The following is a 16,421-nucleotide window of genomic DNA, read 5'->3' as shown; positions in this document are numbered from 1 at the left end:
ATACTATGGCAATGGATATTAGACTAATTTTCCATTGCGATACCGTATTTAATATCGCCAATCAATCTGCTGATACATGTAAACAGTTGTTTACCGGTATATGAGTCCCTAGTAATTTATTATTGCGGTCGAATAATTTGATACTTACATTAAAATATATATTTTTGATCAATAATATACTGACAGCTACATATTATTTTTTTGCAATCTACCTACATGTATTATGTTGACCTATATAAATATGTATAGATCATAATATTTTAGAACTGCTTAGTTTTACAAATAATACTAATGCGGGTATAGAAAAATCTCTCTCAAATTCAACGTTTGTTGGATGTACGATGTACTATCAACGTTGAATCAATAGTTATGCAGTAATTTAATGTATTTGACACGAATGTTTTTTTTTTCAAAATATGTTAATCCATCGCGACAATTCTTTAGGTATATTTGAGGGATTTTGTTTTAATATTATGTAACTTTTCCTGGTTTCAGTCAATATATTTGCAGCATAAAACTTATACACTATAAATTTAATATGCAATATAATCTTAAATAATGAAAAAACTAATATAAATTCATTTTCGAAAACATAAACGTGATGCTTTCTTAATATCGAAAATACCAGTATTTCGGATTTTGAAACCGGTATTTTGGTATCGATAAATAATTGAATACCGGTTTTAAAATACCGGTATTGCAATCCTTAATCGATACGTTGGCAATATTTTTAACAGGAATATTGGACATTTTTAAAATCATGATTTGATTTTACATCACAGAAAATATTGCAGCGAATCATGGCACTTACCTTACGAAGGCTCAGAGCAACCAGAGCAACCGTATACTGAGCTTCAAGAGCAGATGTTTGCGATGGATTCTGGGTGTGAGGTGACTTTAGAACTAACTTTACTTAGTCGTATTTACGAAAGCGAACCAAACAGCCTATCATCACGCTGAGAGTGAAGAGGAGACGTTGGATCTGGTTCGGCCACGTGCTCAGACGCCTGAAAACAACTTCAAAAGGCTTGCCTGTTCTTCAAACCAAATGAATTCCGGCATCCTAGGAGACTGCTAAATACTCTCTATATAGTGTATAAGGCGGAACTACGGGGTGCTGGTACAACCAGGAATGACAGAAGAAGACTGGCGAGCGATAGGGATTCTTTGAATCACCGTGTAGTGTCCATATACTCCACCTAACGGGTGGACATGGCAGAAGAAGAAATAATAGATGAATATTTTTTAAATCGTATAACATATGACTGTTGTTTTAATACATTTTAAAATTCATGTACATGACTTATTCTTCTTTCCTAGGCTTTTCGGGAATACGAACTCCGCGATAAATCCGAAACCTCTAGGAAATAAGGAAGACTGAGACACGATGACCCCAAAAACGAAATAATATAATATTAATACGATATAATATTATAACCTATAGTCCGGGTCAGCAAATCCTGTAAGGATTCCGGAAAAATAATAAATTATTGGTTGTGGTAAATATAAAATCAACTAAAATTAATTGGGCCATTAAGACGCATGTGTCATGCGTTTGTCCTTATTATTTCGCGGTTTGAATCCAAATGTAAACCAGGAAACGGACACACTGCGAATATTTGACCTATTTATTGAGAAAGTGATTACTCCAAAATTTTGTCACAATAATAAAAATCGGATATTATAATCTTTATAGGTGGCAATCCTGTTTCAATTCCTATTTTATTATAAATACCCCTTACTTAATTTTCCTGATCTTTCCCTAGAGCTGGATTTACGATAGGGATAAAGGATCTATCAGTTGCAAAAGATGGTGGTAGGCTGTGAAGATCCGTTATAAATATCAAACGTTAAACTTTTCCATTCATACTTATGTGTAGTATGGGTATGAGTTGGGTATTTCCCGAGAAAATCTCAATCTCGAGATTCGGGATTTTCCGAAATGATGATATTTAGAATTCTCGAGATTCGAAATTTCCAGAAAATAATTCTCGAGAATTCTCGAGATATTGACAAAATTAAAAAAAACGTGTAAAAAATCGTAAAATAAGTATAAAACAGACGAATTCCAATAAAAATGTTTTTTTTTTATTTAAGTCTTGGCTGCGTCTGACAATCGCGTACGCTTTTGAGATACAAAATTCCCTGATGTTGAAAAATTGCGCTCATTTTGAGTCGACGTTGGCTTAATTGTGTTAAATGCCCTGACCAGTATTTGAACGTTTTGTGTTTTCTGTCTACTTTTTTCATAAGGAAAAATTGTTTTTTTTTCATTAATATTTGATAAAAAAGAAATCCCGGATCTCGAGATCCAGGATTTCCCGACATGTTGAAAATTTCAATTCTCGAGATTTGGGATCGAAAATCTCGAAAATTTCTCGATAATTATCATAATTTATATGACCATAAATTATTTTAATCGAAATTTAATGAGGTTGCCAGCAACTTGTTGCCAATGTGGACACCGCTTAATACGTCGTTCATGGGGTCCCAATATGCTTTAGCAAGGGTCTCTTCAAACGTAAAATTTACTATATCTATCCCATATCATCATCATAAGCCGGGGACAATCCACTGCTGGATGAAGGCCTCCCTAAGCTTCTTCCAACTCTCTCGGTCCTGTGTCGTTCGCTGCCACGTATTTCCGCCGAAATTTACCAGTTCATCAATCCAGCGGCTTTTAGGGTGACCCTGTGGCCGTTTCGTGCCCCTTGGGTACCACTGGATGACGGCATTTGTCCAGCGGCCGTCCTTTCGGCGAGCAATGTGCCCCGCCCATCTCCATTTCAGCTGTTTGGCAACGTCTATTACATCGCGTACTCCTGTCTACTTCCTAATCCATTCGTTTCTCTTACGTATATCCCATATATCCCATATACGAAGACGAATACAAAGACTGCAATTTGCTTGTAAAACTTATATAGAAGACATCAAGAGAAGAAGAATAGAAAAAGACTTGAACAAAAATTATCTGTTTATATTTTATTAATAGACAAATACTGCCGAACATTTTATTTTACAAATTAGAATATGATACGTATATTATACGCTATTATAACTTATAAGCATATAATGTATAGAGTATCGAGTTGGAAGAGCTGATTGAACAGCAAACAATCATAAGATACTGTAAGTCCCAAAGACTTCGATGGGCGGGACATGTGGAGAGAATGCCTGAAGTTAGAGCGCCAAGGATCATGACGAAGTGGCTACCCCAAAGGAAGAGACCCAGAGGCCGTCCAAGAAGGAGATGGGCTGACGCCGTAGAAGTGGACTGGCTTCATGTAGGAAGACCCGGTAACTGTAGAAGTGTGGCGAGAGACCGGAGTGAGTGGAGATCGATTGTGAAGGAGGCCAAATCCCACCCCGGGATGTAGCGCCGTGGAAGAAGGAGAATAATAGACTTTTATACTGCCGAACACTTTATTTTACAAATAAGAATATGATACGTATATTATACGCTAATATAACTTATAAGCATATAATGTATAATGTATGCTAATTCTGAACGACTGTTCACTATACAGGTTTATTTTAAACACAAAAAATGATTAAGCAAACCAATTTATTACTTCATCGAAATATGTCAGCTAATGTTTTCTAAAACATATGTGGAGATACACCTACATAATAATATAGCCAGGATCGAATTAATATCAACATCTATGCATAATTAAAGGTACAATGATTCGATATAATACAATAGTTGCATATATTACTGTACAAATTGTTTCTTGTTACTAAGGAAATGGAATTTTCCATAATCTTAACTCGTTTTGAAAAAAAAACTGATTAGTTACTCGTTATGTAATCTATATTTTATTTAAATACAGGGCCGGTCTGTGATTTTTTGGCGCCCCGAGTATATTATGTAATATTACAAGGTATTTTATTCGTCTGTTCAAATTAGGGGACGACAACTTCACGTCCCATGTGGATTCTGTATAAAAATTTGTTTCATCAGCCCTTCTAGTGTATGCTTTTTTATGGTGCCATCCATCAAGGCGATCTTAGATTTGTCATCTGCTACCCGTAACAGTTCAGTTAAGCTGCACTCGTGCCAATCACAGAGGTTCTTAAGCCACGAAATGCGGCATCGTCATCTGCTACGCTTACCATTTATCTTTCCTTGAATGACAAGTTGGGGAATGCTGTAGTTTTGTCCTCTCATAATGTGGCCGAGGTACTGTAGTTGCCTGGTTTTGATACTATGCAGAACTTCTCAGTCCTATCCCATTCGATTGAGAACTAGATCATTATTTGTTACCCGGTCAGTCCAGGGAATTTTGAGGATGCGTCTATACAGTCACATCTCGAAAGCTTCAAGTCTCCGTTACATCTCTTGGTTTAGCGTCCATACTTCCATGCCATAGAAAATAATTGAGAGAACATAACAACGTACCATACGCAATCTCAGACCTAGGTTAAGGTCTCGATTGCTAAGAAGGCAAAGGCGTGGGTCATTTAAATATTATTGTGGACGATTTCGTTTATATTTTTATTCTTTGTATTGTTCATACAACTTTTTCATTGCTATGTATCTAAATTGCGCTGATTAATACAAGAATAATTATTAACAAACTAAGCAGTACGTAATGATTATTTTATTATTTTGATCGGTACCCAGTTAAACTTATTATTTATTTACCCTTTTTAATGTTGGAAAATATTGTAAATATAAAAAACATACTCTAGTTTTATAAGTTTAATTTATTTCTTACTATTTCCACAGTTACAAAAAAATATAATTACCATATTGATAATTAATCTTTAAAAAGGAAAATGTGATCATTTAGTTCATATTTCTCAGATTCAGTGGAAATTGAATGAATTAAAACTTTTTTATACAACTTAGGTATGTTTCTAAATTTAGCATGAAAATTTGATAAATCTCGGCGCCCTGGGCATTTATCCGATTTTTCCAACTAACGCACCGGCCCTGTCAAAATAAAATTGATGCTACACCAAAAATATTAAGATTAGCAAGAATTCTCCAGATTATCAATAAATTCAAAAATGTATCTATATAAAACATTATTGAAACCATAATTAATTCTTGGACGGTTCAGAGACATTAATTACTGTCATCGTTTCCTAGAAGTTATAATTATTAGAGTTTAAAATCTTGCAAAAGATCTTTGGCCCCATCGGGGTAGATAGCATCTGGCGATATCGCCAAAGACATGAACTCTAGAAGCATTTCGATGAGTCTGATATAGTCAGATTTATCAAAGCCACGTGACCATGTTAGTAATGACTAACGAAGAGCGCAGAGAGCCATCAACTGAACAAAAATATCAAAATTTAGAATTAAGGAATATACTTGCAGCCACCAATACCATCCTGGGCATGACCGCCACACCCCGAAGCGAGCCCCAAGGCTATTATCTTAGGTAGGCCCTATTACCTATCGCCAAGGTTAAAGCAGTGTGATGCTCTACAACTAAGCAACAAAGAAGGGTTGAAAATAAATGTAACAAAGACGAAAGTTATGTTCAACTGCTTTGCGGGCCTAAAATAGATCCTCAATAATTCCTTAGAAAAAAGCATTAAAACAGTTTTTATTTTTGTATTTTTTTTTATTTCTCAACATAATCTCCTTGGAGCTCAATACACTTGGTTAGACGTTTCTCAATTTTTTTTAAACCGTCAGAAAAATAAGTTTTCGGAACGTCCTCAAAATAAGCATTTGTCCGATCGATGACTTCTTCATTTGAAAAAAAACGTTGTCCACTTAGCCATTTTTTTAAGTTTGGGAAAAGGAAAAAGTCACTGGGGGCTAAATCTGGCGAATACGGTGGGTGGTCGACCAATTCGAACTTCAATTCTTCAATTTTAGCCATTGATCGTAAACATGTGTGAACACGGGCATTGTTCTGATGAAAGAGGATTTTTTTCCTGTTTAAATGAGGCCGTTTTTCTTCAATTTTGTTTTTTAGCTGGTCCAATAAAGATGCATAATAATCCCCTGTTATTGTTTTTCCTTTTTCCAAATAGTCAACGAAAATAATTTCACGTGCATCCCAAAATACAGTAGCCATAACCTTACCAGCTGATTTTACGGTTTTCGCCTTCTTTGGACATGGTTTGCCTTCGCAATCCACTGCTTTGACTGTTCTTTCGTCTCGGGAGTATAGTGGTGTATCCATGTTTCATCTACAGTCACAAAGCGACGAAAAAATTCATCCGGATTGCGTTGCATGAGCGACAACAGGGCTTTAGAGGCCACCACCCTATTGCGTTTATTGTCGACTGTGCGGCACCTATCTTGCAGAAATATTTTTCATGCCCAATTTGTCATGTAAAATAGAAATGACGCTACCTTTTGAGATCCCTGTAACCTCAGTTATGTCACTCAACTTTAATCTTCGGTCACTTAACACCATATCGTGGATTTTATTGATCATTTCTGGTGTAGTCACCTCTACAGGACGTCCTGAGCGTGGTTCGTGAAGGAGCATATATGCCGTGAACTAAATCCAACTCATTTTTTATTTCCTTTGCTGTTAACCCTTTTATATTAAAATGTTTAATAACAGCTCTAAACTCAATTTTCTCCATTTTCCATTTTTCCATTTTCCACAAGCAAATTTTTTTTTTAAATGTACGAGAAACACACAACAACCCGACCAATCTGATTGAAACTTCGCAGCATACTGAATCGGTAGTGCCGCTGCATGAAAACAAACCGCTTACAGTACTAGTCGCGCCACCTGTCGGCTTTTCTAAGTTTCTTTGTTTTCATGCAGCGGCACTACCGATTCAGTATGCTGCGAAGTTTCAATCAGATTGGTCGGGTTGTTGTTTTTTATTTTCGTACATTTAAAAAAAAAAATTTGCTTGTTTACAAAAATGGAGAAAATTGAGTTTAGAGCTGTTATTAAACATTTTAATATAAAAGGGTTAACAGCAAAGGAAATAAAAAATGAGTTGGATTTAGTTCACGGCATATCTGCTCCTTCACTTGCAACTATTTATAGCTGGTTAAATGAATTTAAACGTGGTCGTACATCAACAAAGGATGAACCACGCTCAGGACGTCCTGTAGAGGTGACTACACCAGAAATGATCAATAAAATCCACGATATGGTGTTAAGTGACCGAAGATTAAAGTTGAGTGAGATAATTGAGGTTACAGGGATCTCAAAAGGTAGCGTCATTTCTATTTTACATGACAAATTGGGCATGAAAAAAGTTTCTGCAAGATGGGTGCCGCGTTTGCTCACAGTCGACAATAAACGCAATAGGGTGGTGGCCTCTAAAGCCCTGTTGTCGCTCATGCAACGCAATCCGGATGATTTTTTTCGTCGCTTTGTGACTGTAGATGAAACATGGATACACCACTATACTCCCGAGACGAAAGAACAGTCAAAGCAGTGGATTGCGAAAGGCGAACCATGTCCAAAGAAGGCGAAAACCGTAAAATCAGCTGGTAAGGTTATGGCTACTGTATTTTGGGATGCACGTGGAATTATTTTCGTTGACTATTTGGAAAAAGGAAAAACAATAACAGGGGATTATTATTCATCTTTATTGGACCAGCTAAAAAACGAAATTGAAGAAAAACGGCCTCATTTAAACAGGAAAAAAATCCTCTTTCATCAGAACAATGCCCGTGTTCACACATGTTTACGATCAATGGCTAAAATTGAAGAATTGAAGTTCGAATTGGTCGACCACCCACCGTATTCGCCAGATTTAGCCCCCAGTGACTTTTTCCTTTTCCCAAACTTAAAAAAATGGCTAAGTGGACAACGTTTTTTTTCAAATGAAGAAGTCATCGATCGGACAAATGCTTATTTTGAGGACCTTCCGAAAACTTATTTTTCTGACGGTTTAAAAAAAATTGAGAAACGTCTAACCAAGTGTATTGAGCTCCAAGGAGATTATGTTGAGAAATAAAAAAAAAATACAAAAATAAAAACTGTTTTAATGCTTTTTTCTAAGGAATTATTGACCCGTGGCATCTTAGGCGGAGGAGTGAAGGGGAGCGATGTAGTTAAAAACTACCACTTCTACCCATTTCACCCAGAGACGTCTGCTGCGGATATGTCTAATTATTTAAAAAAAACTTGAAAATTGTAACGCCGAATTTACAATTGCAAAGCTAAAGTCAAAAGAGGACTACGCATCTTTTAAGATAGGGATCCCTGTTAAACTGAGTACGTTGATTCTAAGGCCTGATAATTGGCCACGTTACTCATTCATTAAAGAATGGGTGTCAAAAATTGAAACACCACGGCTGCCAACCAGCTGATTTAACAATGAAAATAATAATTGCCCAAGGCAATTATTGTTCTACTACCAAAACGTACGTGGCTTAAAGACAAAAGCTGTCGATTTTTTGAGAAATGTTTTGGCTGACGACTATGATGTCATAGGGTTAACTGAAACATGGCTTAATGACAGTGTTTTTAATCGCGAATATTTTGGAAGTGAGTACTTAGTCTTTAGGAGGGATCGAGATTCCGGCGCAGGCCACAGGCAGGGTGGAGGCTGTCTTTTGGGGGTTAGAAGCATGGAGGGGTTGAAGGCCGAACGTGTCCATGCTTTAGAGACTCCAAATGAGGACCTTTGGGTGAAACTAACCTGTGATGGAGTCACTATTTACGTTTGTGTTGTATATTTTCCTCCAGCCAGTGACGTGGAGGTGTATAAATGTTTTGTTGAGAATATGCTATCTAGTGTCAACTTGATTGGAGACAGAAGTATTATTGTGTTGGGAGACTTTAATCTAACTTCAGCGCGCAACGGTGAAAGGGTCAATAGTGACCTGGAATTTATGTGCGCTGTTTTTGGATTTTCTCAGTACAATGATATTTCTAACTCTAGTAATGGGCTTCTGGATAGGGTATTCAGCAACATCAATTTGTCAGTTTCCCGATGCATGTCCCCTCTTGTACGGGAGGATGACTATCATCCTACTTTGGTTTTTGTGCTCAGGTTTCGGTCGATTCGCCCGCTGCGAACTGACATACCCTCACATGAAACCGATCGGTGCAGGGGATGGAAGTTTGAAGGTGGAAACTTCGAGCTACTTTACTCATTAATGAGTGAAGTAGATTGGAGTGAGTTGCTCGGGATTTGTGATGTAAATGAGGCGGTACAATTCTTTTCTAATACTGTATATAATGTGTTTGATGAATGTTTTTCAAGGAAGTCGCCATGTCGTGGTGGAAGGCGATACCCGAGGTGGTTTTCTCGAGAGATTATTGGGGACATTCAGATCAAGCATTGCTATCACAAAGCTTGGAAGGCTGAGCATGGTCAACGCGACTATGAAATGTTTAGCTTTTATCGCTTGAGAGTGAGGCAAGCTGTTCGAATGGCCTATCGAACATATATGGAATCGGTAGAAGATTGCATTCGTGAAAATCCCAAATCGTTTTGGGATTATATTAAATCATTAAGAAGGGATGGCGGGTATGCCGATTCGATGAGTTGGAAAGGCGAAAAGGTGACCGGACATGGAGTGGCAGAAGCATTTGCTGGTCACTTCAGGTCTGTCTACGCAAGTAGTATTCCTTATTTGGATGTTGCCTCTGCGTCAAGACAGCCATCATGCGGTGCCCAGTCCATCGATATTTTTCCAGTTGATGAGAGTGATGTGTTAAAATTTATTAAAAAACTAAAAAATACTCACTCTTTGGGACCTGATAACGTCCCTACATTTTTTTAAAGGGGTGTGTTGATTTTGTCAAAGGCCCACTTGCATATATTTATAATCTTACAATGGAGACAGGTATCTTTCCGGAAACGTGGAAGATGTCGAAGGTTACTCCAATCCATAAGAGTGGTACAGAGTCATCAGTGGAAAATTACAGGCCAGTAGCTGCACCGTCTTATGTACATATTTGTTTAATAACATATTATCTATCTCTTTTTTATGTCATGTTGTGAACGTCTTAAACTTATAATTTGTAATGTCCACAATATGTAAAAATAAATAAATTGAAATTAAATTGAAATTAAAATTGAATTGAATTGAAATTATATATTTTATATTTTATATTATATACTTTATATTTTTTTTTGTATTAACACTTCTACTGTACTACACACATAATACTGATCTATTTCATTGCTTATATAATACTGTTTTAATAATATTTCTTTGTTTCTAAAATGTCATGTTGTGAACGTCTTAAATTAATAATTTGTAATGTTCACTGTAATGACATTGTAATGACACCCACGGTGGCCGCGCGGCTTAAGCGTTGGACTATAAAGCCGTGGATCCCAGGTTCGAATCCTGGGTCTGGCGTGAACACATATTGTTTTTCAATTTGTGTGTGTCAGGGTATGGACCTAATAGATTGACCAAGCGGCTGACATCCATTTCTCGTAAAAAACAAAATCTGTCAATACAAACCTCCACTCCGTGGAGGCCCATATGATCCTATCAGGATCGGACATGGTCGAAAAAAAAATGTTCACTATAGTTAAGTATGTAAAAAAAAAAAATTTGAATTTGAAATCGATTAGAGGAGCAATTCACCAATTTCTGCTCCACGCCGGTCGCATTGAAAATTAGACAACGCAGTACAACAGCCCAAAACAAAGCGAAAGAGTCACCGGCAGAATAATGAAAGTCTTTACCTATGTGGTTTGTAAGAAACGACATGAATATGTACGTGGTTCGCATTTGATTTTTTCGTCTTAATGTTTTCATAAAAATATAGGTAGATAATAATATATATGTTTGAAAGCATGAATTAGATATTCTCTGTAATAAAAGTTAATTTTGGTATAATCTAATTTAATATCAAAGTCTAATAGCGCAATTTTCAACTATAATAATAATATAGTTTTGCTATATACTCCATTCTTAATTTACTGTTATTATGTTTACAAACGGACGTGTGCTACCAACGTATACATGTGAAACAAACTTCGATATAAAAAAAATCAAAAATTACGAACGAATTAACGTGGCAAGGAAAGGTGCATGTTGAGCGTAACGTGCAAAGATTATAAAATAAACCAATGGATAATGAAGCACAACAAAATAATGGGCTGGCATGTCGCTCGGTAAGTGGTCAACCGCTGGACAAATGCCGTCATACAGTGGTACACAGGCGGCACTAAACGCAGCTAAGACCCCCTGGATAGACGAAGTCATAAAGTTAGGTGGATATACGTGGCAATACGAAAAGAGTGGAGGGCGCTAGGGGAGGCTTTTATCCAGCAGTGGATAGACCCCGGCTGATGATTATGTTTACACGGCATGCTTAGCACCAGAGACCATTCTTAATATCCTCCATTTAATTTCCAACTTATTGTACTATTATAATTAATCACTTTTTTATTCAACGAATAATTCACATGATTTAAGAATGTGACATCCTAATTATTGAACATACATAATTTTGAAAACACTAAAAAGCGCTTCAGAGAGTACTATAAGAGCCATTAGTTAAAATTTGTCGTAATTAAGTATGGTACCTTTAGCATAATGGTCTATGTACATGGGCGCGAAACCTGAGAGATGCAGGTTCGATTCCTGCGGGGTGTATAACTTTTTTCAAAAAAAAAATCTATTGGTTATAATGTATTTCCTCAGAAGTGTTTTCAAAATTAAGTATATATATATTATTGTATTAAATTTATTGATAAGGCCCAGTACTCATATTCAGTTGTAGAGCGTTATTTTTTGTTTTATATTAGTTTTGATCTAAAATGCCTCTGTAAACTTGGGTTGGCGAAATCCTTCGAGCATTTTGTAAGATCTCGGCAAATCTTTACCTGGATGACATACATTAGTTTAATTACTATAGAGATGCATACATCAATAAGTAGCATGGTGCTGCAATATAGTGTACCTAACTTATTACCTTGTGTATTTTAGTATTTCTGCAACGAATATGTACAACACAATCTTACTCCCAAAAGTTATATTATTTTTTACGTCCCTTCCGTAATTTTCTAATCCCTTATAATGTAACGCCCCTAAATAATGCATGATCTGCCTACTTGTATTGGACATTACTGGCGGTAGTCAGTAAACTGATAATTAACTAATACTTATTTTAGATTAGATTTAGAAGGAGCTTCTTAACTATAGACCACATTCACACCTTGGAACTACTGATTGAAAAAAAATATCAAGAAAAAAATACTTCTACATATAAATATATTAATTTCCTGAACATACTGAACTGTAACGTGAGCATACATATTTTAAACATCTTTACAGAAACAAAACGAACACTGCATAGTAGGCGACTATGCTCATTACTGCGATACTGACTTCTCAACGCATGCAATTGGTGCATTACTTCATCCACTGTTGCTGCAATATTTCATCTCAAAAATAAAACTCTCGTTAGTTAGGTACTTCTTCGACACGATATCTCAGATCAAGCTAATTTTTAAACGCTGCATTATTTAAAAATATATCTAAGTATATTACTTTATTACGAAAAAGGTTTTGTGAATTCTCGCAGAGCCCCTGGCAATGCTCGCTGCTGTAAACCGTAATAGGGCTTGTTCATCAGTGTAATATTCTACAAACTTCTTGATTGATGTACCTATTGAGGACTCATTCATGATCAGTGCTCGAAATAGAAAATCTTACGAACCGGAGCGCTGAATAATCATTCAAAAATATCAAATTATGTTAAATATTTTTCGGATGCCTAATAATCCGGGATTCATTTATACTTGAAGGGGCTCTGCGCTAATACATATTACCCCCCCCCCCATACAACATTAAAATGTAGGTTTTTTTTAAATGGGTACATTACTCATTTTTGCAAAATCACTTATTTTTCGTCAATTTTCTTAGAATTGGGCTATTATCTTCATAATTGTAGAAGCTCGTACATTTGTGTATTCCTTCGCTGCAAGGTTTTTTTTGTGATTTCAAATTATTTTTCAGGTTCCGGAGACCTACTAAGGTCCTGGACCTGTAGCCCCTTTAGCCCTTTTTTAAACTTATCCGAAGTCCGAACAGCCTATATTATATTATAGACCTTGTAGGACTAATCATTAATAAATAACATACATACTTTGTCAGCGCCGCAGGTGAATTTTTTTCCCACGAATCAGTTCTTACAACTTTAAAAACTACATACCTACATGCAATATTATCTCAATAACATGAAACGGAACGCAATAAGAATCCACGAGCCGGAACGGTATCTTTTAGAATGTCACGAACAGGAACGGCGCTCCGGTGCGTTCCGGTATATTTCGAGCCCTGTTCATGATCCCAGATATTGTATAAAGTCAAGCGAACCACTTTAATTATGAATAATGCCATAAAAGGCAAAATCGTTGTAATAAGAAGATGCATAATGTGCAATATTATTATAATATTGAGACTTAAATAGAAAAGGAATCAATTTGGTTAAAATCTCTAGTTATAAACAAAACACATAATATATCTCACCATGTAACATCCTGGAAGAAGAACTGCAACCACTAAAAACAGAAGGCTTTGACAGATCATATTTTTGTTAGCCATTGTTTTTTTTTATAATAAAAAGAACCACTTATTTAACTGCAATAGTTATATTATATATAGTAAATTGACTGTTTATAACTTCACACTGTTACGTTTTTAATAATCAGTATTTTTCACATATTTTCACTTTATTTAAGGTAGTTACAGCATTTAAAACTCATATTATTAATTGTATATTATATTGAAACGTTTATGTATAATGTGTGTTAGCTGTTGAACTGTTTTTAGTGATTGTTATAGTTTAGTTATTCAGTTCCTTTAATTTAAGACGCAGATTTAGTGTCACATTGACTGATGAAGCCGATATTACTTTAATATCCCGAGTCGAGGACCGTTTTCAGCGAAAAATAAGGCGTTTTTTTGTTTTAAACAATCAATTTTGACCGGTCATTAAATTATTCTTGGATCAGGTTTGCTAATATAAAATAATAACACGCCATTAACATAAATCTAAACGATAATATGGCGCACACTTGAATTTCAGGATTTTCCACATTTATTTGTTATTCGTTTCAACGTATTTTGCGAAGGAGTTTTATTAACTTCAAAAGCGATTCAATGTGTCTTCCAGCAAGTTCTTTATGACTTTCATAATTCTCAATGACAATGAACTTTACCCCGTATCTCGTAAGTTCAAACCACTTGCGAGCTTTTATTTAATTTCCAAACACCATTTATAATATTACTTCCTACTGCATTCACACACAAACATACTTATTCGATTCCTGCTTTTCTTATCCCGAAATCTCCAAAAACTTTTTTTTAAACATCACTAAAATCTTAAAATTCCCTTTTTTATATTCACATACATCTAAAATAAAATCATATTATAATAAAAAAATATAACGGCTATCAAATATATTTTTTAAAAATACAAAATTTTCATTTTTTTTTTAATCAAAATTGTTATGGTAATAAATACGAAAATTTACATAAACGCCGTGTTTAGTTAATTAATTTACATATTTTATTAAACTGATTAAGAAATATATTACATCAGAGAATACTTTTGAATATTTATTTTTATTTTGTTTTATAAATTTTTTTTAGCGGAGTTCAACGGAGTAAGTGCAGTGTAATTTCGCGACCCGTCGAGGATTTGAACTGGATGCTCGAGAAAGTGAACCAACGCACCATGGAGTCGCAAAGAGTGCGCGAACGAGTGTCGGAATGTTGACGGCAGTTCGGTTGAAACCCCTTTTCCCCCGCCATTCATACAGAATCATACACACTTTGCAATACAAAGCAGCGTCCACACTACACACACTGCATTTAAGTTATATTTTGTTAAAGTTTATGAAAAATATACTATACAATTAATCAGTATCAAGCATTGGAGGAGGGTGGAAGTATGCTGTTAAGATGGTCCACACCAAACTTTGTCAGTCGTACGTAGTTGTTTACATTGAATGAGGACTGCAAATTAGTTTTTAAAAATCTATTAAACCCTGCCTAACCAAGACATAATAGATAATAGTAAAAAAAAAAGTATAAAATATTTGGTTTAGATAAGAGGTTTGATTTGGGCGATAACATGTATTTTAAGAAACTAACCAACACCATCTGCAATTTGTACTCAAATAATTAATTAAGTATGACTGACAAAGTGTAGGTACACTATTTTTGTTGGATCTTCCCAGGCTACCTCCACCCTTCCTCATTGCTATCAAGCCTTTCACGTGTACGACAGATCTTTTTATTGTCATTATTTTAATGTTAGCATAATCAAATCTAACCCTAAGTCGTTTCTTGCTATTTTCTCTTTCGTAGCTTTTGTCGTCAAACAAACCTTTTTGGTTTGCCATACATGAAACTCACGTCACTCTATTATTATCTCTCGGATAATCAATATGTGTACTTGTCAGACCCAGGATTTGAACCTGGGAACCACGACGCTATAGGCCGACGGCATCTTGGGTGTAAAAAGTATATTTTAATGACAAAATTATTCATAAAATACGTTGTATTAATAAAAATATATATCGTCACCTCAATACTACAACTAGATAACTACTTGATATTCACTGTTTTTGAGATAGCTATTGAATACGATTCTACATTTCCTTCTCTACAAAATGATAAAACTAGACAAGTCAGAGTTAATGGGAACTGTATTAATTTTGTGTTTGAAAATATTAGATAACTTTAAAACCATAAATGCATTAAATAAATAAAATAATATATTATCTACGATATGTTTTCATAAAATTGAACATTATTTAATTGTTTCCAATTAGAAAAACACAATTTTCCATTTTTATTTTAAATAATAATTATAGTCTAGATTTCATCGTCATCATCCTGAATCTATTCACTGCTGGATGAAGGCCTCTTCAAGCTGCTTTCACTTCTCTCGGTCCTGTGCATTGCGTTGCCACGTACTTCCGCTGAACTTTATCATTTCATCGATCCAGCAGCCTCTAGATCTACCTTGCGGACGTTTTGTATTTCTTGGATACCACTGGATGACTAGATTTGTCCAACAATTGTCTCTTCTTCGAGCTATGTGTCCTGCCCATCTCCATTTAAGGCTTTTAATAAACTATATTACATCGCAAACCCTTGTCTGCTTTCTTACCCACTCATTCCTCTTTTTGTCCTTTCGCGTCATGCCCAGCATGCACCTCTCCATACCACGTTGTACTACTCTAAGTTTTTGGATCTCTCCTTTACTTAGTTTCCATGTTTCACACGTATATGTGATCACGGGAAGCATACGTTGGTTGAACACTTTGCGCTTTAGGCACATTGGAAGGTCACTTTTGAAGACATTATTCAGGCGGCCAAAAGCACTCCAGCCCAGCTTTACTCTGCGAACCATCTATAGACACTTTTTGTCTATCTACAGTCTAGATTTATATTATGTCAATCAAGTATGTAAAGTTTAAATTTTATTTTCCCAACAATGACCAAATCAGATTTATCTAGTTGTAGTATTGAGGTGACGATTTCT

The 16,421-nt window shown here is 35.5% G+C and overlaps 1 protein-coding gene across 1 annotated transcript in view; it reads right to left on the bottom strand.

The window, feature by feature from the left end:
- Positions 1–13,776, bottom strand: part of LOC147073100 (trypsin-1-like) — a 41,413-nt gene extending 27,637 nt beyond the window's left edge. Inside the window, exon 1 of the mRNA XM_085945194.1 lies at positions 13,394–13,776. Within this exon, the coding sequence (XP_085801320.1) occupies positions 13,394–13,468 (75 nt within the window). The 5' untranslated portion in view covers positions 13,469–13,776. The remainder of the gene's footprint in view (positions 1–13,393) is intronic.
- Positions 13,777–16,421: the final 2,645 nt, after the last annotated feature.

This window comes from Rhyacophila brunnea, unplaced genomic scaffold, assembly GCF_057557595.1.
Source record: "Rhyacophila brunnea isolate RB1 unplaced genomic scaffold, BYU_Rbru_1.0 scaffold_18, whole genome shotgun sequence".
NCBI classification, from domain to species: domain Eukaryota; kingdom Metazoa; phylum Arthropoda; class Insecta; order Trichoptera; family Rhyacophilidae; genus Rhyacophila; species Rhyacophila brunnea.
This window is presented reverse-complemented; position numbering and strand designations above follow the sequence as displayed.